The sequence below is a fragment of the Perca flavescens genome, chromosome 3 (genome assembly GCF_004354835.1).
Source record: "Perca flavescens isolate YP-PL-M2 chromosome 3, PFLA_1.0, whole genome shotgun sequence".
Taxonomy (NCBI): Eukaryota; Metazoa; Chordata; class Actinopteri; order Perciformes; family Percidae; genus Perca; species Perca flavescens.
In genome coordinates this window covers 16,456,681-16,482,030 of record NC_041333.1, presented here as the reverse complement: position 1 = coordinate 16,482,030, position 25,350 = coordinate 16,456,681, and the positions used below count along the sequence as shown (strand labels likewise).

Below are 25,350 nucleotides of genomic sequence, written 5' to 3'. Positions count from 1 at the left end.
GGGAAATATAAAGGATTTTTAACATGAGAGCGGATGGAGAAATATTTTCAACTCTCGTCATTTGGAAGCTCGCTTAGCCAAAAGTATGAGACGTTTCGCATAACTAGACAAAAATACCTACGTTTTGATGTATAAATTGTGTATGACAAGTAGATATTGTGGGCTTGAGAGCAGTTTATAGACAAGGAACTAAGATAATTTTTTCAAAGCTTCACCCTCTAGCTGTGACATCATCCACTCTAGCAAGCGCAATACACACTGTTTAATCGATAAAATTTCCTGAAATAATCACTACACTTAAACAGCTTTTTCTCAAAAACTGTAAAAGATGTCAAACTGAAAAGATAAGTTTGGATAGCTGAATATTTTGTGAACATTTTAAAGTTTGTTTGGCGTCTGTAGGTGAAAGTATGAAGGAGCTGAAACCTTTGGGAGCGGAAGAAGATTTTAAGGAGTTGAATCCCGCTCTCATTCACTTCAATGTTAAAAAAAAGTGTTAAAAAGCTGAATATTTTTAAAAGTATAAATAGTAGAAAAAAAGTTGAAGAAGTCCCATCATTAGCTGAAAGAGCTGAACATTTTAAAAGTTGAATGGTTTAAATAGCTGAAAGTATGCAGAAGTTACGGAGAGCCAAAAAACGTATGGAATAAGAAAAATAAAGAACCGAATAACAATAGTTGGAATGCTGTAGAACAGCATTCCCACAATAAACAAAATGGCCGACACGAATAACAATAGGTGAAATGCTGTAGAACAGCATTCCCCCAATAATTGTGTGGCTGAATTCCATTTAGTTGCTTCAGTGTCAGAGTCCTGTTATTGTGCTTGCTGGCTCACTGTCATGGCTTTCAGGGCCACTTGAATAGAGTGGAGCCATCATTAATGTTATTAGTAACACATTTGTTCCTACTTTGATGAATCAAAATGTCTTCTTCGAAAAGCCATGCTCACTGATTTACCACATTGTCCCACAACCGCTTCATACAACCAGATATCGGAGGGATATGTACCTTGGGATAAACAATATAGCCGTAGCAAAGCCTCTATCAATTGACAAACCTCTCTAATCCCATTGTATGTTGTATGCACCCATTTTACTGCATGTCCTCTCTGAATACTGCAGGACAAAACTGTGCATACATATGTGTGTGAGTGTGTATCTGGTAAATGTAACCTGACAGTATAAAATACCTAGAAGAGTGTGTCAGCATTTGGTGAAACAAGCGACAGTATCTGTGTGTCATTGTGGTCCACGAGTTTCTGGGTAAGGAGCTGCTGTGTATCTGATGTGATGTGCAGAGTATGCTGTGTGTCACAGCAAAACAGCTGTTCCTGCATAGAGCCGTTGGGCACCTGTGTGTGAGTATATGTGTTGTACTGTGTGTGTGTGTGTGTGTGTGTGTGTGTATATGTGCAAGGGACAGACTGCCTTGTATCAGTGTCACTCACAGAGACAGAGAAATACACTGATGTTGTTTCACACTGACACTTATCTGACTCCACTGTCCTTAACTCTTCTGCTCCAGGCAGATATATGCGTTCTTGTGTGTCATACAATCACATCACATTAAACCATGGCACCCAAACTCTGGCCTAAAGCCCATTCCTCTCCTCCACAATCGTTTTTTAGCTCCCACACTCCATTCTTCCTGTTTCTTAATGTTCTCTCCTATCCATAACCCTTCAGCACTTTGGATACCTCTTTAAAGTTGAAGGGTTCACCAGTCGACACAAGTGGCTTTATTCCTGTTTGTTGTGTCCAATCGCATTGTTAGTGTGTGTGTGTGTGTGTGTGTGTGTGTGTGTGTGTGTGTGTGGGGGGGGGTTATGGGTGTGGGTGGGTTGTTTGGTAGATATAATTTTATCGAATATGAGTCCATTATTGAATCAAGTCAAATTTGAATCCTTCCAAGGTCTATTTAGTCTAAAATCCTTCAGGTCCTTTAGGTTTTGTAAAGAAAATTGTTGTTGTAAAATTACAATCGAAGAACTTAAATTCAAGCTTTCCAAGTAAATTACATATTTGCTTTTTAGATAAATGACTACTTAAATGTTTTGGTCATTGCTCTTTGCTAATAAGAAACCCGAGTAATTTACCAACTTGGATTCTGATCCAAAAAAAGGCAGCTTTTGAAAACAAACCCTTGTGTGTGTACAGCGTATATTTGGTCCACACAGTTGCTCTGTTTAAGCACACACTTGATAATAGCCTAGAATTGATAGCTGCAATATTGCTGCCACGTTATTGCCATGTTTCTAGCATTGTAGCTGCACAACACTGTAACCCTCAGCAGAGGTGTGTGGGTCCCAGTCTTGTAGTTTGCTTTGGCTGTGATATGGATTTGTAATTGTATTTTTATGGTAATACTAATGTCATGAAAGTGGAGCCAAAATAAATTCTGATCTATTATAAAAGAGATGATTATAAGTAATAATGACTTTGGGCTAAAGAGAGGGTTAATCGTCTGCCCTCCAAGTCAACCTCCCGGCTTTTATTATGAACTGAGTCACACGGAGAGTTTGATGTTTACCTGGAGTGAGCAGGGCTGTACAGAAATATTCTTTATTTTCTGCTCTACTTCTGTTACAAAAATACTGTCTCTGATGTTGTTATGCTCTGAATTCATAGGGTTAGGCCATGGCTCGCACACACACCCAAACATACAAATGCATGCGCACACACACAGTCAGCAGTCATGTTCTGCCAGCACTCCTTGTAATCCCTCAGACAAATTACAATGTCTTCTCCTCCTTTCTCGTCCTCCACCTCCCTCACTCACTCTACTTTCTCCTTCCAGCTGCAATTGGATTTGGATAAAGATGGCTTTTCCTTTTCTTCTCTATTCTTCCCTGCTTTGGCTAAAGAGGGATTTGCCCGGGGAGATTACACAGACACACATATAGTACGTGCACGCTCACATACTGCAGCACGGAGACATTGCATTTGAGGAAAAACATCTTCACTAACAAACAGCCCCCCAACCCCCCACCCCACCCACCACCCCTCACTTCCCCCTGCCTGCACTAATGCGACGCGCTCTATAGCCAGAGGTCAACAACCTCTCTTGCCTTCACTGTCTTTCACTGCTTTGCTTCTTCTTCTCTCCCACACACTCGGTCTCTACGATTATTGAACTCTTTGGCGCTACTTTCTCTATCCTTCCACTCTGTCCTCTTTGCACTTCCTTCTCATCCCCAACTCCTCCTCATTATTGTCCTCAGTGCTCTTGTTCAGGTCAGATGAGTTGGCCTTAACACAGTGTGATGTTAACTCGGAGCACCCCACAGAGTACTGCTTTCTCAGAGAGCAAGGGTTGACCTCCTGCCACTCTACTGCAAGCAACTAAACTTGTGTAATGGACAGTCTGTATGTGTGCTCTATCTGTGTGTGTGTCTGTAGTGTCTTGTTGTTGTCATGAAGCAATATGATAGAGATTCCATCAGAATGATAGTAACAGGTAACTCAGCCATTTTGCATAGTATTAGGCTATTACGACACTGAAAAAGGAAATACACCCCAGGGACGTGTGTGTGTGTGTGTGTGTGTGTGTGTGTGTGTGTGTGTGTGTGTGTGTGTGTGTGTGTGTGTGTGTGTGTGTGTGTGTGTGTGTGTGTGTGTGTGTGTGTGTGTGTGTGTGTGTGTGTGTGTGTTTGTTGGAGTAGAGGGGGTCGTTGGTGGTGTGACTGAATAATTGAAGGGTGGAGTCAGCAGATGGTCTTTAACCCTGAACCCCAGACAACAATCAATATTTAAGCAGAGAAGGAATGATACACTACACATGCGTGCATGCGCGCACACACACAGACACACGCACACAGACACACACACACACACACACATAGACACACACAGTCACATGTTTACATTATATAAACTCTGTTACACATTCTTATGAGAGACAGTACATTGCTGTCAGTGTGGATGATATATGGAGTGTGTTTTTCTGCACACCGAGGGAATTTGTACTGTGTATGCAGTGTGGTAGCAGGAGTTTAGAGAAAAAACTGTGTGTTTGTGTGTTGTACAGTATGTGTGTTATTAATTTTTGTTAGGTTGTCATGCATTTTTACATGCTTGTGGCCAGCATGCAAAAATGTATAAGAATTTTCTATGCAAATATGTCATGATAATATATGTGCGTGTACAGTATGTGCACAGAAGGGACGCACATCATGTGTTTTGAAATGTACAGACAGTTGGTAAGAACCACAGTGTCTTCCATTTCTCCACTCTTTCTCTGTCTTCCTCCCTGGGCCACCAGTAGTGGTAATGGGGAGGGACCTGTCAGCTCACTTAATGCAGCTAATGTTTGCCTGCGCCTGGGGACACGAGCACAGAGACACACACAGTCCTGACACACACAGCGCTCCACTCTCTCTCTCTGTCACCACTCTGTCACATTCCCTCTCTTCTACCTCCCCCCCTCGCTCTCCCACTCTCCTTCCTTCCCTGCATCTCTCATTCTCTCCCAGCTTCTTCTCCCACACTGCACTGCACCCAGTCTCTTAATATTTTTCAGCTTTGTTTTACCTCACAGCTTGAAGCTTTTTAGGCCATCAACTTAATCATCTTCACCTTCCAAACATTTGTCCATCTCTCAGTACTTTCTGTCTTCTCTGCCCTTTATGTAGCACTCAGTCACAAGCCCATTCATTCCTACTAAAGATTCAAATATATAGTTTTAATTTTTTTTTTTTAAATAAAATAAAGGAGGATGGTAAATGTGGGACTGTCTCAAAATAAACTACAGTGGCCATGTTCATCATAATGAAGAAACATGTCACCCTGTGCAATGGTGTGACTCATTTATGTGTTTTTAATAGCTTGTAGATGGAGGTAGGTCTCTGGAATAAGGATAAAATCATGGCTGGTTTCAGTTTTTTTTTCATTTGATTTGTTGATGTCAAGAAAAATATATAATTTAAGGCCAATTAAAAACTAAGTTAAAAAAAAAAGAAATCTAGTAGAATTCACTCTAGGTAGACAGGTTCTGCACCCTGTCCCTTTTCTGCGCTATAGTTAAACCACAACACATAAAAAAAAAAAATAATCTAGGTTTTTTGAATTCAACACTTTGCTTTATTCTTGTAAATACCGCTATGGTATGCCCCTGTAACCAAACATAAAAAATACAAGCCAGTGGAAAGCACAGGAAACAGCTACAAGGACAGGCAGCTTAATAAAAACAAATGGCTTATAGAAACAAAAAAATACTTATGCTTTCTTTTTCCCTTTTCCCTCCTCTCTCGCTGCTGCCTCCCTCCATCTATTCCTCCTCTACGCTCTGTCGCTCTGATGAATATCACCCAAGCAAATCAGAGATGCAGAGGAATCTCTCATTTCTCACCCCTCTTTCCCCTCTCCTTATCTCTTTCTTTCTCTCCACCCCCTCTGTTTCTTTGACTCCCTTCTTTCTCTCTCTCTCTCTCTCTCTCTCTCTCTCCCCCCAATTCCTTATCTACCTTCCCTTCCTCCCCCTTGCGGATGTGGATCTCATTCTCTCTCATTATGATGATTTGAGGTTCAGCTTCAGTTGCTGGCCCATTAAAACCAAGCAGCAGCAGTAAGCCTTGCCTTTTCTTACACTGCAGGCAGACAGCTAGGCAGCCTCATGAGATGGCCTCTACTCTGCATACTGCATTATAAACTGAAAATCAGAAATGGTTCATGTCTGCGCTGTTCTTGTATCCAAACATTATATGTTAAAAATCTCTCATGCACACACACTAGACATGATGAATGACCTTGGCATGAGCCACCTTTAGTCAAAGTGCCATATCTCAGTGCCAGCCGTTGATGAGACCTCCCAGTCTTTAGGGAGGGATGTTGAGGACTGTACAGGGATTGAGGAGATTGCCAAGGCTCTTTCACACTATCCAACTCTGTTCTACATGGCTGGATCCATATGTATCTGTACCCAGAGAGTTCATCCACTGGTGTGTTTGGACCATCAATAACCGGAGACATTACCAGCCCACCCCAACAATCGCAAAATACAATTTTAATGTGATTAAGATAATAACGCAAGAAAGGAAAGAGCCACACCATATTACAAGTGTATGTGCATCATTATGCTATATCTGGCATTGAGAAGTTCAGTAAAATAGATGCATGTTGTGCTGATGTGGCTGAATTTCAAGACGTGAGAGCTCCTCAAGTTGTCTCCAGTGACATTAGCGAGTCTGTCGATACTGTAGGTGTGAGTTGAGGCAGGGTAAAACAAGGCAGGGGAGGGGCTGAAATGCAATTGTTTGAGCTGAAAGAGATTGATGTGTGTGAGAATAGGACAGGATGGAGTGGCCAAACCCAGATTTAAGGAACTGAGGATGGCAGCAGGATGCGAGAGACAGTTGCAGTAGAGACATGGGGGAATGAAGTATACAGAGAAGAATATAACTCTCCTTACCAACAATTTACAAATGCAATTATAGCATCCGTTACTTGTTCATGGTTCTGCTGTGTTGTAGTCCCCTGCTCTTCCACTTTCTGTAAGTCAAGAAAGACACCACACAATTTAGTGTTTTATTGTGTGTTTTTATCCTATATATTAAATCAATTTATAGGGTGTAACCCTTCCATTTGGGTGAAAATCCTTTTCAATTCAGAGCTCTTGCCTGTAAAGCCTTTACAGTATAAGTAGCATTTTCTTCCATTACAAATAAAAGATAAGGTACTTTAAATGTCCTTCAGACAGAGTGATCATTTGTTGACAGAACAGCAAGCAAACATTATGAGTTTGTCTGATAATAACTGAGAGGTGGAGACTTGGTGGGATGAGGAAATTAGAATGATGGGGCGGCGAGTTTGCAATTGCCAAAGAGGCCTTTGAAGTTTGGATGGATAGACATTAGATACACATTCCTCCTGTTTTCTTGATTTTTTTTAGGTTCAACTTCTGTCAGTTATGACAAAGATGAGAGAGCTACAGTACATTAATTGTGACAAATCAGTTAACCTCCAAACAATAACCCGCTCCTCATCTCTGCTTGAGGATATCGGCTCAAGGCTACATTAGCCGCTGCTAGCATAACACACCAGAACCTCTTACCGAACTGTCAGTGGTCAAATTACATTGTGGGTATGTAAGCGCCAGGTTTTGACAAGGTAGAAGAATGCATGGAATAAAATAATAAATAATAATAATCTCTGGTTCTGCTGCATCCATTTTGATTCTTTTTTTACCCGTCCATCGTGTTATGTAATGCTAATCTGTGAAATAATCTTTAGATAAATTTAATTTATTTCACAGCTGCACTTACTATCTGTATCAGGACTACTTGCTATAGTGTAACTAAGGCCAGTGCTAAACTCTGTGTTGGCTGCAGCTATCTGTAATGGTAAATGGATTGTAGGACCATAAATACATTTCACAGTATCTATGCCCAGCAAGGAGAAAGAAACATGGTGTTTATTGAACTGTTTGGGTTATTGTACTGTTGTCCTGTTAAGCATGCTTATCTCCAAGAATCACACATCACCATGCCATGGGAGGCTGGATCAGCTGACAAGACCACAAACACGCCTGACTAGCCACTGTGTGTGTGTGTGTGTGTGTGTGTGTGTGTGTGTGTGTGTGTGTGTGTGTGTGTGTGTGTGTGTGTGTGTGTGTGTGTGTGTGTGTGTGTGTGTGTGTGTGTGTGTGTGTGTGTGTGTGTGTGTGTGTGTGTGTGTGTGTGTGTGTGTGTGTGTGTGTGTGTGCGTGCGTGCGTGCGTGTGCATGCCTGCACCTACATGTATTTGCAATGGGTCTTTGCGCTTGACTGCTTGTGTAACGCTACATATGCTGAGTGCGGTATGTTTGAGTGACAAAGAGACTAAATTATTCCCAGACAAGGGATGGTGACAGAGGAAGAGAGCAAAAAAAACGGATACATGAAAGCATGAAATGGCACCTTAGCTGGACTCCGCGTCAGTGTCCTCATCATCTTCTCATCCTCATCAACCCCCTCTTAGTTTCCCTTTGCTTTCCTTAATTTTCTCTCACTTTCTGTCTCCTCTTTCCGTTTCTTTTTTATGTCCCCTCCCCCTTACTCTGGCAGCGACATTGGGCTAAAGTGGGACAGAGTGTAGGGGGGCAGTGAGGCAGAAGAGACAGAGAGACAGAGAGACAGCCAGGCAGGGAAAGCTGCTGCTGCTGCTGTCCCTGCCCCCCCCCCCCACAAGCACATACCTCGGGCCCTCCTAGCCCCTCAGGCCTCCCGCAACGTCTGGGGGACCCGCCTTTAGCATGTCACCACTACTCCACTCCAATTTGAAACATCTGTCTCTGCAGCTCTTTTGCTTCCCATCATCCCTCATTTCGTTCTTCTGCTTTAACTCCTCCTCCTTTTCCTCGGCTTCATCCTCTTTTGGGTCTCTGTTGCCAAGATGCCCAGCAACAGCGGTAAGGGTGCATCATCACGGTGGCGCAGGCAAACGATGGGAGCCAGGGAAGGAATGCGTTGGAGAATTGCAGGCCTAAACCCCCCCTCCTTCCCTCGCTCCTCACATCCCCCTGCCATGCACGGTGCACTCAGCCGCACATAGGCCTTGCTCCCCGGTGACCCCCCTGCTCCCTGAGATTCAGTATGTGTCACTGTGGTGCTGCTTACATGCTGTGGCACTGTAGTACTCCCACTGAGGACAACATGGCTTTACAAAGGGCAAGGCTTTATTGATTTGTGTGAGAGTTTATCACACGTGTGCCGGCACTCTCCCTGTCTCTCTCTCTCCCATGCACACAAGCAACTGCATTGTATGTGTGCAGATACCTGCGTTAACACATTAACTTGCCAGAGGTAAATAGTGGAATCAAGTTCAACAGCTTAACAGCTTTCAGATGATCGGGCTTTTCCCTGTTTGCCTTGTCTTCCTTTTTTACATAATGGATGACAATTACACAAAACCGACTGTTCACACACCGTTGTTTTTGTTTTCCACAGCAGAAATAAGGTCACGCTTTAGTAGACTTAACTCTGTGTGTGTGTGTGTGTGTGTGTGTGTGTGTGTGTGTGTGTGTGTGTGTGTATTGTGGTGTGTTTATAATGTATTAGATATGTCCCGTTAGCCTTCTCATGACTGGCGAGCATGTCTCTATCTATTATCTATGAGGCTAAATAATTAAAAACAAAAGTGACACAATGCACCATACGTGTTTGTGTATGTGTCTTTGTGCATTGTGTGTGCACTCTGACATACAGAGCATCAATTTAACAGGAAAGAAAAACATGCAAACAATCTGAGGACAACAGTTATTGTGGCTAATCTTTTTTATTTATTTTTTATTTTGGACATCCATCACTGCCTACATATTGCTACTTAAATATTTATGGCCATTCCAATTAAGGTTGCTTAAGTGTGGTAGATGCCTTTGACCATTACGGAGGGAAAGTCAGGGATGAAGACACTATGAGTGGGCTGATGATAAAAAACAGACAGATTATGAGATTTCTCCTTCTTTCTATTTCTTTTGGTTTGGATGAGTGCATTTTTCCATTTCCTTTATTTGTTTTTCGTCTTCCTCTCTCTTTTTTTTCTCTCTCTCTTTTTCTCTCAAGCATGAGTTGCTCAGAGAGGGTGAGGGCTGTGTGGGTGTACGGGGTGTCACCTTCTAACAACAGATATAGAAAGAGAAACCGAGAGACAGCAGCAGAGAGAGGTAGAGAACAGAGAAACCAAGGAAACAGATAGATATCGAGATAGGGAAAGACAAAGAAAACAGGAGACGTGTTGGTGTTGGGGAGGGTGGCAGCTGGCATTTGATGGTGAAGCATGCCTTTTTAATGAGTGCATTAGTCCTTTGCATACCTATCCTCAGATCACTGCATCATATTGAACATGGTAAACAGATGGAACAAGGCAGGAGAGGTGGATGAGAAGGTCAAGGGTTGGGGCTGGAAACCCAAAACACTTGTAGAGAGATAAGAATAGACGGAGTGTGTATCTGTTTCCTCTTCAATTATGCTGCCTCTGGTAACCGTGTGTGTCCTGCTCTCATAGAGAGAGAGAGCGAAATAAACGGTGAAACTCTCCTTTATTAACCTTCTCCTGTTATTTTGACATAACCTCTTCCCTGTCCTTAAGCAAGCTTTTGTCTCTGGTTGAGTCAAAGAAAGTGGCAGTAATATAACATCCTTGTGGCACTTTCTGTCTGTCTTGTTCTCAGGAGCACTTAACTATTATAGACTACTTTGAATGTGAATAGAGAGGAGATAGGACCAAGCGACATTCATTTTATTCTAGAGAGAGAGAGAGAGAGAGAGAGAGAGAGAGAGAGAGAGAGAGGCTCAGATAGGGAGAGAGCCTATTGTCACTAGGTGTAGATTTCCCTTTGTCAAACACATGTCAATTCTTCAGACCCAACAGAGGAGAGGAGAATAGGAAAATTATAGCAGCAGAGAACAGAATGAGGGGAGAGAGGGCGGGTTGGAAGGCGGGAGAGGAACAGAGGAGGAGGGGAGTGGTATTGATTTGACACTCGGGGAATCACACCACAGCTCTGTTCATTTTCATTCATCTGCCCTTGTAATGGGGGTGTTAATATGACAGGTAGGGGGAGAGGGCAGGAGGGGAATTTAGGAGGATGAGAACATTTTATTAGAATCCAATCTTTATTATCCTTCACCCCTGTCCACCTTTCAGCCCCTACACACACAGACATGCATGTATGCACTGGTGCACATGCACGTGTGCACTTACTGAATGCTTTAGACACACACAAACATATACACACTCATGCTTCTAGATGTGAGTGAAGGTGGGGTGAGGGTGTTAATTACATGTTGCGCCTGAATGGACTCAAAGTTATACAAGTCATGTTTATGTATATGTAGAGAGAAAGAGCGTGCGTGCGTGAGAGAGAGAGACACAAGGAAGGTGGTTACAGTACAAGCAGCTCAAATGAAATAGCTTTTAGTTGGCGCTCCCAGTGCCTCCTTGAATCCGCCATAATGGAGCCCTTGGTAATTATCAAATAAATTAGCCAGGGTAAGGAGTGGAGGAGGAGGAATCAGGACTCCTTACATTCTTTCTTACTCTGAAAAACATTATCTTTACCTGTTAACTATTAAAAAGAACAAATGCTTTATATGATTTTTTTTTTTTTTTTTTTACAAGCACTTTTGGTGTGACACATGCACATGCTGTTGTTATCCAAATCGGCATTGATTTTATGTGTGTTCTGCATGTTTTATGATGTAAATTGTGCTCATCAGCTGAAGCAGAGTGGATGAATTTAGGACGAGCAAGCCTGCGTGAAGACAGCAGTTAAAACAAACAACTGATTTTCACTCCTTATATCCTCAGGCTCATACAAGCTTATCTTTGGACAGACTACACAGATTAAAATAGTTTTAACTGCATTAGCTTAATTATTAGTATTTCAGTTGACAGTTATAGTAAGGAATTGGTCTCTCTGGTAAGGCACTTCAGTCTAGTGAACACAAGAAAACATCAGCATTTGTAGAAATCAACAAAGTGAGAGGTTGTAAAAGAATTATTATTTTATCCAGGACATGCAATATTTTTCCTTGAAGGGGCTAAGGGGAAAGAAAAATAGCAAAAACACAATAACATTTCTGAAAACAAATCAATAAAACATACAACATTCCACTAACACATGCAATCATCTTGATGCATCAAAATATGCGAGACCAACTGTCCACTACAGAAGCAATGTTTGTTCATGGTTTACCCAGGATAGTTAATACTTCACACGTTATGTCAGGACTAGAAACGCGACACTAACCTGGCCCAACATGGTGTCATATTTGTGCTAGCAACACTGCTGGATGGCCATTTTGCCTTAAAACAAAGACGTTGCCATGTTGCCATGTTGCCATGTGTGTTGCTGTTTGAGCTCTCTTGCTGTGGCTTTGTGCACTAAACTGATTCTCTTGTATGTTTGGCTGCTTGCAAGGTTTCTCCAGCCTGGGATTGTTTGCTGCTTGTTTGTAAAACCATTTAATTGACTATTACTATGCCCTTTTGTTATACAGTATGGTGTATCTGTCACACCGTATTTTTCCATCACAAATACATCCACCTTATTTACGAATGTTAGATGCTCTATTATTGAATGTCTCTTGCGGGGAATTGACTGACTGCTTGTAGTCAGCGCTGTAGCACTGGGCCATATGCCACATTACTATTTTATTACTCTGCCACAGGATCCACTGTACAGTAGCTAACATTACCACTACATCAGACACACACACACACACACACACACACACACACACACACACACACACATACACACATACATGCAAGGTTTAATTGTGCCAACCGTATTGAGACCCGCATGATGAGAGTTTTACTATTTTGGACTGCAGCAGCAGAGCTGTCCGTGGTGCTACCTCCACCAATATTCCTGAACATTTGGAAATGTAGCTGTCCGTGGTGCTGATCTGCTGTAGCCCTTAAACATATGTCCTGTTTGCACCACTTCTCATGAGCATGGGTGTATGTACTTCCGTGGATTTTCATAATGGCAAGTGTTCTACCTTGTTACGAACTCCTCAGCTGTACACACAGCTCTGTATTGCTGACTGGGCGGTGCATAAATAAATGATGAATAAAGTTACGGTAGATGCATCTAGTTTAATTCTATTGATGTACAATAACTCTAATGGTAACCTCAACCCCTAATGCATCATTTAAGCATCATTAGATATCCTTCAACTTTATTCCATTGTTGCACAAATATTGTTTGTACTGGTTCATTGCTTGCTGGGAACCGGTAGATGCATCTGCTCAGTAAATCATGGGCTTTTTGCACCCAGGTAGCCTCACTGTTTGCATGCTCATTGACTTTTAAAGACATTTAATTCTGTGTGGGTTTACTTGGAGATCGTAGACTTATGAATTTGTGGTGTGTGTAGCCTTGTTCTTCAGTATATTTCAGTGGCCTTGTTGAATAAAGGGCAGCAAAAAAAATAAAATGCATTCTCAATGGGTCTTTCGCATCCAAGCACAGGGGACTAGCAGTGATTTCACTGAGGTCTTACCCTTTTTTGCTCTATTTCTCTCAGCACAGTGATACTGAGTTGTCTGTTACAAAGGTGCTTTTGATTATTAACATTAAAACAGTCGGAAATGACATAATAATGTGTTGCAGATACTGCAGCTTACATAGAGTTTTAAGACGCTGGCAAACAGGCATATGCACCCACTCCATTATTCACTGTAGCTATGATTCTAAAACATCCTGAAACGCACACTTACACGCCATGAATGCACATGTGCAATGTGTGTGTGTGTGTGTGTGTGTGTGTGTGTGTGTGTGTGTGTGTGTGTGTGTGCGTGTGCCTGTGCGTGTGCCTGTGCGTGTGAGTGTGTGAGACAGGGCTAGTGAAATTAGCAATGAAATGATAAGGAGATAGATAGAGACCATGACAGGAAGGAAAAGGAAAAGTTGAATCAAGAGGAGGAGAATAAATAAGGAATGTGTAGGTGTACTCCACTGTCTGCTCATTGGTGTGGCATCCTGTAGTGAGGATGCTCTGCACAAAAACATACACACCCTCACAATTTGTTGAGTTTGCTCTGCAAATGTGTATTGTGAGACAGTGTAAGAATGTGTAGATTGTGAGCCAGATTGTAAGTGTACTGTATGTGTGAGTGTTTGCGTATATTTGTGTGCATGCATTTGTACAACTACTGCTCTGCATTGTACCCAGCCTGTGGTCCACTTAGCCTTAAAACCTAAAAGGCAAACCATGACAATAATGGTTGTGACAGTCGTCAGCATGTGTTTTTGTTAAAAACCACAGAGTGAAAAATAAAGTGACATGATGCACTGAGAGATGTATTGAGCTCGTCTGTGGCCTGTAGCCAAGGCCTGTGAACCAATTACAGATCCATTCAGCAGTTTCTCTCCTCTCTTCTGATCCCCATCGCCATCATTTAAATGGCTGATTCCGTTTTTACCTCTAATGAAGGGTACTCTGTCACACACAAAGCACACGCGCAAAGCACACATGAAACGCACACTTGCACATGTCGCTGTGTGCCACCGCAGCGCCCCCTACCCAGCTGTTGTCACGTGAGTGCCCGGGCCCTAGCAACAGCGAGCGAGCGAGAGAGCGAACAAAAACGAGAGATCCTGGCGAGAGCAAGGGAGAGAGGAATGGGTAAAGAAAGGGAGAGAGAAAAAGATGGGAGGGGGGAGCCGTAGAGCATTAATAAGTGATGAGTCCAACAGTGTGAATTGCTGCTAGTTAGCATTGCTGCAGCGCCACCTTCATTTGCATGGCAGCACCAAGAACAAACCCCCTTACTTACGCAATTTCCTCTCCTGCACTGTTTCTCTCCTATATCACTTTCTTTCTCGCTTTCACTCGCTGTTTTATCTATTTCTGTCGCTTTCCTTTCTCTATGGTCTAGCCAGCATCTCAAAATATGTTTGTCATTTCTTAGTTACTTTCTTTCCTGTCTTATCTGATCCTCTTCTCCTCCCAACCTCCCCGGTGGCTGCAGCATTCCCACTGCAGCCACCATTAACATTATACTTTTCTCTTCACATTGTTTTGCTCTTTAGGATCTCTTATGTTGCTACTCTTCCCCCCCTGTTTGACGATATTTTGTGGAAGATGACAGCCACATACTATAATGGGATATATTTAGATGCGCCTTTCCTGTATCCCTTCGTCTTCTGCCTCCATCTTTTTTTACCTCCTCCTCCATCTCACCTGAGAAAGAAGAGGGGCTGTCCTCTCTCTGGGAGGAAATTTGGGGAAGACAAGTGATGCTCCAGGGCTCCCTAATCAGTTTTTCATTGTGTCCGTCTCTCTTTGCCTTCCTGTCTCTCTGTCTCAATATTTGAATGTATGTGTCTGTCTGTGGAATTTCTGACACACACACACACACACACACACACACACACACACACACACACACACACAGAGATCCAGCAGCAGCTTCACTCTGCACTTGGCTTGACTTCCTGCCTCAGGCTGATCAGCTGAACTGATTCCATTACTTACAGACCCCCCTGAAAGAAGAGCACAGACTATAAGGAAAAAAGGCAGAGATAGAAAGCGGTAGAGGGCAGAGGGGAGACTGGAGGAAGAGAGGCTGGGAATAGTGAATAGATGTCAAGCAGATTGGGAAAAAAAAACACAAAAAGGGGAGGAAAGGCTTGGAAAATAAGGAGAAACTGAGGGGATTTTGGCCTCCCTAGGGTGTGGGATAGACCTAAAAAAAATCTCATCCTGCCTCCCACAGCAAAAAAAAAAAAAAAAGGTACATACATACGCACTCAACAACAACAACAAATTCCTGGAGGCGTAGGCAGACTAGACGAGAATTGATCTTCTTTCCCACAAGGAGAGGCTTGCAAGGGGAGAAAGAGAGAGACAGAGAAAGACGTAGAGGAATTGTTTTTACCCATGTGTGGTTCTCAGGCCTGCAGGCCCCTCATCCCTCTCACTCTCACTCCCTCCTCTGTCACTCCCAACGGCATGTTTCTCTTTATCTCCCTATCGCTCCCTCCATCAATCTCCATCTGCCGTCCTCCTCCCTGTAGGGTCAGCCTCTTCCTCTCATCAACTGCCTCCCTCCATCGCTGCCTGTACCCTCTCTACTGTTTTAGGTGTGTCACATCTCTACAGACAGCAGGAGAGCAGGCAGTGACTAGAAATTAGAAATCAGGTAGAAAGACCAGTGGTGAAAAGAGGAGAGAGGAAGTGAAGAGTAGTAGGCTGATCTCAGAGCAGTCAAGGAATGATGGAGAATAGAATACGTCACTTCATTTGCCACTCTCTATAAGCACTCTGAGTGCTGAAATGATTAATTGATCACAAAATTACTCAATAACATCTCTGATAATTAATGAATCTTTTGACCATTTAAACTGGCTGTTTTTGCTTGTTCTTCACTCCCTTTATTTACATGCTGTATTTACATGCTTATTTACATGTCATTGTCACTGCATGCTACAGCTGGACATTCCTTATGTATCACCTTAGATACTGTGATGAACACTACACTACACACGATTTTCTGACATTTTATGGACTAAACAATTAATTGAATATTCAGAAGAAATAAAAAATAGGGAGGAATGGAAGAATACGTTTCCTTGAAAACCAGCATTGACAAGCTCCTTCTCATTAATGTCCCCTGCACCACTCTCTTTTCTCTCCCTTCTTAACCATCTCTGAATTTCTTACTCTACCCCAAATCTCTCCCTTCTTCACCCCCTTCTGGTCCGTCTTCGTCTCCCCGGGCATGTTGTGACAGGGTGTAGCAGTGTGTTATACAGGGTTCTACTCACCAAGTGCATATTATCCTGTAAGGCTTAATACCCAGGTTGGAACAAAAGGGCAGGCTTGGAAATTACAGCTTACGTTGCTTAGCACTCAGCACAACAGTCTGACTCACATGAAAGCACGTGTGTGTGTGAACTTTCACATACAGTATGCATGCAGATGAACAGGCCGACAGTTGCAAGTGTGTGTATATATTCAGAAATCTGACAGCCCAATTACACACGCACATGTATTGTAACACTTGTTATAGACTTAAAGCTTTAGTTTAGTTAGTTAGTTAGTTACATTCAAGCTGTTGCCAAATGAGTTGCTATAAAGCTGATTAAGACTATCAGCTCCACACAACTCTCTATGTATTTCTCAGTATGGCTGTGTTTAGAACATGGTGGTGTCCGGTGGCTTTCCCGCGCAGAAACTCAAGTAAAGATAATTACCTTTTCTGAAGAGTCCATCATGTTATTTTAATCCTCGGTGTCCTCCTTGGCTACTAGCAACTGTGTGGAGGAGGGATGGGGGCTGTGCGCGATCACGTAAGGCTTGTATCATGTGGACTCGCCGACAGTTTTGTTGTCATTACTTAGAATTTCTCATGGGGGCGACAGAAACTACGCACTATAGCTTTAAATAAAATAATTGTAGAACTAGATGTTCTTTTTGAAAATATCAATTGGACAGATCTGACATTAAAAGTTGGGGACTCCTAAAGCTCTAAAGCTGGTCAGCAGCATTGTATGTGCTGAAATTATTAGTCAATTAATCAATTAGTTGATTGGCAAAACATGAATCCACAACTATTTGATTATAACTTATTATAGCTATTTATTATTTATATATATATATATATATATATATATATATATATATATATATATATATATATATATATATATATATATAATCTAATTGTTGAAGACAAATTAATCTAAATTACACTCAATTTTACGGTTTTATATCATTACAAATTTAATATATTTGGGTTTTGGGTTGTTGGTTGAACAGCAACAGAGATTTGATTGCCATTTTCACAATTGCCTGACTTTTAATTGACTTACTGTATAGAATAATATAAAAAATATTCAACTGATTATTTGATATGAGTTAAATGAACAAGGAATGTAAAGCCCTACTGTAAGTTACAATAATACACATTTTCTTTAGTCAGTCAAAACTTGGCAGCTTTGTTACAAGAAGTAAAGTCTTCCGTCTTCTTCACATCTCAGTCTTGTTAGAGTAATTGTGTGTGTGTGCGTGCGTGTGTGTGTGGGTGGGTGTGGGTGTGGCAGGGAGCCAGGCCAGTCCTTTAATAAGTCTCTTTTGGATAGAGTTGTGCAACTATAAAATGCATCGATTGATGTTGCTCACATTTTGTCTGTCTCTCTCTCTCGCTCTCACTCTCACAAACACACACACACACACACACACACACACACAGAGACAAACAGACAAAATCTGATTATAAACTACTGGTGATGACTCAAAAATTATCATTTAAAAACAAAATGGAAACCAACCAAAACTGATGCTTAAGTCGTGAAGTTTTCACACTACAGCGGCCTTTTTTTATCAACAATTAAACACATCTAACAGCTAGCCCCCTAAGTGTTTTCAGAATAAATTTGTTGTGACTGGTAGGTGCTGATCTCTTACTTGGAAGTGTGTGTGTGTGTGTGTGTGTGTGTGTGTGTGTGTGTGTGTGTGTGTGTGTGTGTGTGTGTGTGTGTGTGTGTGTGTGTGTGTGTGTGTGTGTGTGTGTGTGTGTGTGTGTGTGTGTGTGTGTGTGTGTGTGTCTGTGTCTGTGTGTGTGGCACGTATTTCCAGTATTCAACTACTCAATGCACCTGTGTTTTACTTAAGTCCTCTCTTGTCAACATTGCAGAGAGACATTGAAACATCATGTACAGCAACAGCCAGAATGTGTACACACACACACGCACTTCAGTAACGCAAAACCAAACAATCTGCAATCTACTACAAACTGTGAAATGCACACTGTCTAAAATAACCCTTTGGGAGAACAGAATACAAAAAGACTCAGGGAAGCGGAAAGAATCAAACATCGAAATACACTCTCCTCATCTCTTCTCCTTCCATCTCTCTCTTCTTCTTCTCTCTCACATACACGTGTGCACATGCTGTCTCTATTGACATGTAGATAAATCAGAGGCAGACCAAGTAGTCACTGATGTGAAAGAAAATGACACTAATCTGCTGTTACCATAACACACAGGGACACATCAATTATTAACACCTACAATAACTCCCCTCTCTCTTCTCTTTCTCTTCTTCCTCATCCTTTCTCTATTGTGTATATCTCACTAGATGAATGGGACAGAGTGTGTTAAAAGCTCCCATGTGTTCACCTAAGTGCTGTGGTTGGGCCTTTTAAAGACTATGTATATACGATGTATATTCTAGTCCTTTCTTTATTTTTCTGAAATCAGTGATTTCTCGGAAAAATGTCCTCAAGGTTTGTCAAGAGGGTCTTATGATGGAGGGATGGCATCTCTCACGTACTTCAAAAGCAGCACACATCTTACACAACCTTTCCCTCACCCAGCAGCAGTTTTTATAAATATAAAAGAATAAATACAGTGAACACATAGGATCTAGAGCGGTTTAAATGTGTCTTACAACATTCAGAAAAGTGAATACACCTTGAAAAGACTTGCAAGCCTCTGCTATTTGTGTAGAGTTGTGCATTGTGAAACACAAGTTTTATTTACATCCATATTAGGTCCATATTAGGTAGTAGTGTGGACAAGGCATTGTGTGGGATGGGGTTTATTTTTTGTGTGACTTTTGATAAACAGTGGCCACAAACCACACTTGTTTCTTGTTTTACGTTTGTGAATGTAACCGTAGCACAAATAGTCAGTGAACTGATGAAGTAATATCAGTTACACAGCAAAATTTATCTAAAGTTTGCGAAGATAGATTTAGATTAAATACATCTGCATAGACACACGATAAGTCAATTTTATTTATATAGCCATATACAAATGACAAATTTGCCTCAAGGGGCTTTACAATCTGTACAGCATATGACACCCTATGTCATTAAACCTTTGCAATGCTTTACATGCAAATTATATGCCTTTGTTATAATTTGTTACTCAAATGTGACTGTTGACACATTTTTCATTCTCCCCTCTCCTACCTGTTCCTTCTCTGCTGTCCTCTGCAGGAAACCGTTTCTTCCTGACCTTATTTGGCGCTCTGTATATCTCAGAAGTGCAGAAGGAAGATGCTCTGTCCACCTACCGCTGCATCACAAAGCACAAATACAGTGGAGAGACTCGCCAGAGCAATGGAGCCAGGCTCTCAGTTATGGGTAGGCAACATGGTTACCAAGTTACCATTTTCACTCATACAGTAGAAGTTGCTAAATGCCAATCAAAGAATTAGTATATGAGCAGTGGCTTGGCTTGTAGACTTATAAGACAGAGTACTAGTTTTTAAGGAATAGGTCAACATTTTGGGAAATACGCTTATTTGATTATTTGCTGGGCATTAACTGAGAAGTTCAATAAATCTCTGTATAGTAAATATCAAGCTGGAGCCAAGGGACAGTTACTTAGCTTAGCAGAAAAACTGGAAATGGCTAAGCCTGGGAACAAAATCCACCTATCATACCATACTACTACTACTACTACTACTACTACTACTACTACTACTACTACTTATTAGCACATTGTATCTTGTGTAATTCATACTAAAAAAAAGTGTAAAAACAACAAGTTGTAGTGTTACGGGCAGTTATGTGCCAAACAACCATTTCTTTGCCAGGCCCAGTCATTTCCTTGGCTCTCTTTGTCACTGTGAAGTTGCCAGACAACCACCAAAGACGAAGGAAGTTTCTACACATGGCCAAGAAGTAGTACAGCACATAACACAGAGTCAGGCTAGCTGCCCTGTTTCTAGTCTTTGTGTTAAGCTAAGCTAAGCTAACGATCCACTAGTGGAAGCTTTGTATTTACCGTGCAGACATGAGAGAGTGGTATAAATCTTCTCATCTTACTGTCAGCAAGAAAGCAAATAAGTGTATTTCCCAAAATGTCAAATGTTTCTTTAAGGATCTTAAAATGACTGAGAACTGATGATTCCAAATTAATTTATCATTTCTGTGACATGCTTCACCTGCAGACCCTACGGAGTCCACCCCGTCAGTGCTAGACAGTTTCCAGTCCGGTGAGGTGCAGGTGGGGCAGAGTGTGGAGCTGCCCTGCATCGCATCCGGATACCCAAACCCCACCATACGATGGCTAAAAGATGGTCGGCCATTACCTGCAGACTCTCGCTGGACACGGCGCATCACTGGCCTCACCATTTCCGACTTGAGGCTTGAGGACAGTGGCAACTACATCTGTGAGGTCACCAACAGCTTTGGCTCCAAAGAGGTGACAGGTCACCTCAACGTCATAGGTGGGTATAGGACTGAAAAGAGTGCAGTAGAACAATAAAATACCAATATTCAGCACACAACAAAGCATCAGTGATCACTGATCTACCTCCCCTGACCTCCATTGTTCTACACTGACAACTACAGATGCAGAAAAAGAGTAAGATGGACAGAAGTAATGAATGTGATGTCAGGTCATGAACAGGCGCGATGGAGACATCATCTAAGCTCTGTGGGCTTTGCACTGGCCCCGTACCTCTTACACGCCCCCCTCCAACCCACCCTCGTCTGGGCCGAGCGTGAGCTTGATCTCCAAGGACGGCTCGTTCCACCGCTGTGCTCTCAAACCCCAGCGAGGCATGAGCAGAACAGCGGTTGTGCGGGCCTGTCGCTCTGTTTACCGAGGACAAGAGAGAGGAAGGCAAAGACAGAGAGAATTTCATATTGTTGTGCGTATGAATGAAGGAGATGTGAGGAGGTGACGCTGGTAGAGAAGATGGCACACTTGTGGAGAGAATAAGGGGGAGGAGCTAAAGGGAGGAGATGCAGTTCAGCAAAGGGTGACGTTAGTGGACACGGGGCAGACTGGCCACAGGGCACATCACTGCACAACCCACAAACCTCCAATGACAGGGCATAGAAGGTGGTACACATACACACACATTTGGACACACGCTTACAGTACGGTACATCCACTTATTGCCCATGAAGAAAGTCTTACACATGCACTGTCACTCCCTCACACACACATGCTCACACAGATTCAGCAGCCTCCAGCACTTAACACCAGCTGCTTTATTGCTCACTGACATTTTCTTTCCTTTCCAACTTTGTCTCAATTTTCTTCGCTGCTTAACAACACACACACATACACACACACACACACACAATCTTGACGCACAAACAAATACACAATCATACTAAAATATGAAATATGATTTTTATTCCCAGGCCTGACTCAATTCAAATTGCTTTCGTTCAGCAATGCAAGTGATACCAGCAAGTACCTTCAATGTTGAGGTTGTTGTGAATGAGAACGTATGACTTACATTTAAAAAAGAACCTTCTCCTTTTTTTAAAAACTCTGCTCTGCCTGTTCCTGCCTCTATTCTAGAGCCACTGCGGGTTACCTTGTCTCCCAAGAACCTGAAGACAGGGATCAGCAGCACAGTCATCCTATCCTGTGCCGTCCAGGGTTCCCCTCACTTTACGGTGTCCTGGTACCGTAACACCGAATCTGTCCTGCCAGATCAACACTTTTCCATCCAGGGGGCTCACAATGAGACATTGTTCATTTCCGCTGCACAAAAGAGACACTCTGGAGCTTACCAGTGCTTTGCCACTCGCAAGGGCCAGACCGCCCAGGACTTCTCCATCATACTGCTAGAAGGTGAGAACAGAAAAGGATTACCATGTTGGTTGTGTACAATCATGAATGTATATGTAATGAGAACTTACCGCCATATGTGTTTGCAATTATGTCTGTATTTCCATAAAATATTGTGGAGAATATGTTAACGAGGCAAGTTAGAACTGATTGATTTCCATTCATTTACTGAGTAATAACAGTTTATTTACAATTAATTTTACTTTTATCATTCACATTGAGTACATGCACATATGCACACATATGTATCTTCATATGCTTATGGTAATTCTAGCACACAGACAGATTGGCTATATGATGTTACACTAGATGAAGCTCCATTCTTGTTACTGATCTTTACGTTACTTTTCCATTTGGTGCCTTAGTCTCTTGTCATTTTTTTCACCATAATGCTTATTTGAATCCAGTGAAATGCACTGTTATCTAAAATCACACCTCACATCTCTTGTTGTCTCAGATGGTACACCCCGTATCGTTGCCTCCTTCAGCGAGAGGGTGGTGGTCCCGGGTGAGCCGTTTTCCCTGATGTGCGCCGCCAAAGGAGCGCCTCCTCCCACCATCACCTGGACTCTGGACGACGAGCCTGTGGCCCGGGACCTGTCGCGTGTCAGAGCCAGCCAGTACACGCTCTCTGATGGCAGCACTGTGAGCCACGTCAACGTCAGCAGCCCGCAGATTCGCGATGGAGGAGTGTATCGGTGCGCCGCACGAAACTCGGCCGGTAGTGCCGAGTACCAAGCGCGCATAAACGTAAGAGGTGCCTGTCTACTTTTCAATATCAGTCATACAGAGGCTTCTCATAGCCTGACCCCTACCCCTACCCTGACCCATATCCTATACTGTACCCTTCTATATCTCTTTCTCTACCTCTATCTCTGTATGTGTGTTTTACTTTTTCATGTACTGTATATATATTAGTTTTTCTCTTTTTTTATTTCCTTCTTTTTTGTTCTCTCAGTCAAGCTTTACACTTACATGTTAATCATCTGCAGCAGTCAGTGTTTTGTTCCTCCAGCAGCACATATAGTCTATGTTTGTCTCATTCTGTCTTTCTTTCTTGCTGTCTGTCCCCTCAAGCTTACTGTACTGTTGTCTCACTCATCAGCCTACTTCAGCTGTAGTCAGTACACACACACACACAGACATGTTTGCAGGCAGACCAAATATTAAAATAGAGAGATTGTAACTTAAAGGAACACGCCAACTTATTGGGAATTTACCTTATTCACCGTAACCCCCAGAGTTAGACAAGTCAATACATACCTTTCTCATCTCCGTGCGTGCTGTAATGCTGTCTGACGGCTCCAGCGGCATCAGGCCAGCACAGAACATGCAGGTGAATGGTTCCAGTAATCCTACTACTCCAAATAAGTGACAAAATAACGCCAACATGTTAACGTAAAAAATAACGTAACATGAGACACAGCCGTCTTCTAACTGTAAACAAACCGGGAACTATATTCTCAGGCGGAAGAATATAGTACTTGGGCGGAGTGATATGCTCGCAGCAAGCCTGTCTGAGAATATAGTTCCCGGTTTGTTTACTGTCAGAAGACGGCTGTGTCTCATGTTACGTTGTTTTTTGTACACGCTGTGACTATACAAATCACAACATGTAAATAGGAACATGTTGGCGTTATTTTGTCACTTTTGTCACAATTTGGAGCAGTAGGCTAGTTGGAACCAGTTACCTGCAGGATCTGTGCTGGGCTAAGCTAATGCTGGAACCGTCAGGCAGCGTTACAGCACGCACGGAGATGAGAAGGGTATGTATCGACTTGGCTTACTCTGGGGGTTACGGTGAATAAGCTAAATTCCCAATAAGTCGGCGTGTTCCTTTAACATATGGAGAGAAAGAGTGGCTAAAGGAGAGGAAGTGTGATTAGAAGAATGTGAGACAAATGGATGAAGAAACTCTAAAGCTTGTGTATGTGTTCACACAGGCACATGTGAACTCTAAAGTTTCTTCATCCCCTCATTCCCCTCATTCCCTCTTCTAAAGTATAAAATAGAAAGAAACAGATGGCTAGAGACTGAGGGAAGAAAGAGAATAGATGAAATGAGAGAAGTGGATTGAAGAGGGGAGGAGTGCCAGTGTCTGGCGGGGGAGTGATGGTGATCTCTGGTGACAGGACTGGTGATGTCACTGTCGTCGTGAACGACAAGGATGAGGAGTGACACAGATGGACAGGGCTGTATCGTTGTCTCCATGTCGCTCTCTCTCTCTCTCTCTCTCTTTCTTCTGTCCTTTGGTGAGATGTGTAGTTGTGACATGCGAGTCTGCTCTAAGGAGACATGCCAGAATGATCATTGGAGTGAGAATGAGCTCCATTGCCAGAGAGCTTCAGCCCCACATGCAAAACATACAGTATAAAACCAATACACACATACATGGACACACACACGGCATAACCACACATTAAAAAGCAGTATGCTTACCCACTCACTGAAATCTGATACACTCAACTTAACCCATTCAGTCAGAGGCCAACAGCAAAGATAAGGTGCCACACAGGCATAGATCATCACACATGAACATGTATACTGTGTGTGTGTGTGTGTGTGTGTGTGTGTGTGTGTGTGTGTGTGTGTGTGTGTGTGTGTGTGTGTGTGTGTGTGTGTGTGGGTCTGTGTGTGTGTCTGTGCGCGTGTGTGTCAGCCTGTGTCTGCTACGGTGCTACTGAATAATACATCTTTAACTCGTCAGAGCTGTGACTTCAAAGCTCAGCACATACTGAGAAAGAGAGAGAGAGAAAGAGAGAAGGGGTAGGAGGGCTGAATGGAGAGACAAAAACAAAGATACAAGACGAACAATGGTGAGAAGGTCACAGAAGAAGTGACAGATGATTGAGTGATAGCTCCCAGTGTTTTCCAGTAATGCTAAACCCATTTTGTGTCCGTCTGACTGTCTGTTTGTCTGCCGGCCCACAGCCTTCAGTCTCTGTTTTGTGGCAATGATACATGACCACCATATTGAGTTAGTCAAGCTTAATTTTTGTTATATATTTGTATATTTTATTTTATTCCTGTTAGTCTACCAATGACCTGTTGTGGTCAGTATTGCTCAGTGTCATTGCCACTCAAAATACTATAGCCCATGCAGCGTTCATAAAGTTTACAGCGCAAATGTTGACAGGCCACATGTACATTAGTTACATATAAATAACAACCATGTAATCAAGGGAAATGCACAGCACTTTTTCCATGCTCCACAGTGAATAAAAAGTGCATTGCACACATAAGGACGCAAACAATCCCTGCTGAGATTGTTAAAGCAGATGAGTTCTGCATCGGAGGGCTGCAATAAAACTA

At 42.5% G+C, this 25,350-nt stretch overlaps 1 protein-coding gene across 2 annotated transcripts in view; it reads left to right on the top strand.

Annotated features, from left to right (window-relative positions):
- dscaml1 (Down syndrome cell adhesion molecule like 1) overlaps window positions 1-25,350 on the top strand; it is a 104,389-nt gene that overhangs the window by 43,334 nt on the left and 35,705 nt on the right. Inside the window, exons 3-6 of one of the 2 annotated variants that reach the window (XM_028573259.1) lie at window positions 19,437-19,583; window positions 20,396-20,674; window positions 21,766-22,041; window positions 22,496-22,795. In XM_028573259.1, coding sequence (XP_028429060.1) covers window positions 19,437-19,583; window positions 20,396-20,674; window positions 21,766-22,041; window positions 22,496-22,795 — 1,002 coding nt within the window. The remainder of the gene's footprint in view (window positions 1-19,436; window positions 19,584-20,395; window positions 20,675-21,765; window positions 22,042-22,495; window positions 22,796-25,350) is intronic. The other variant, XM_028573260.1, reaches the window with a different exon arrangement.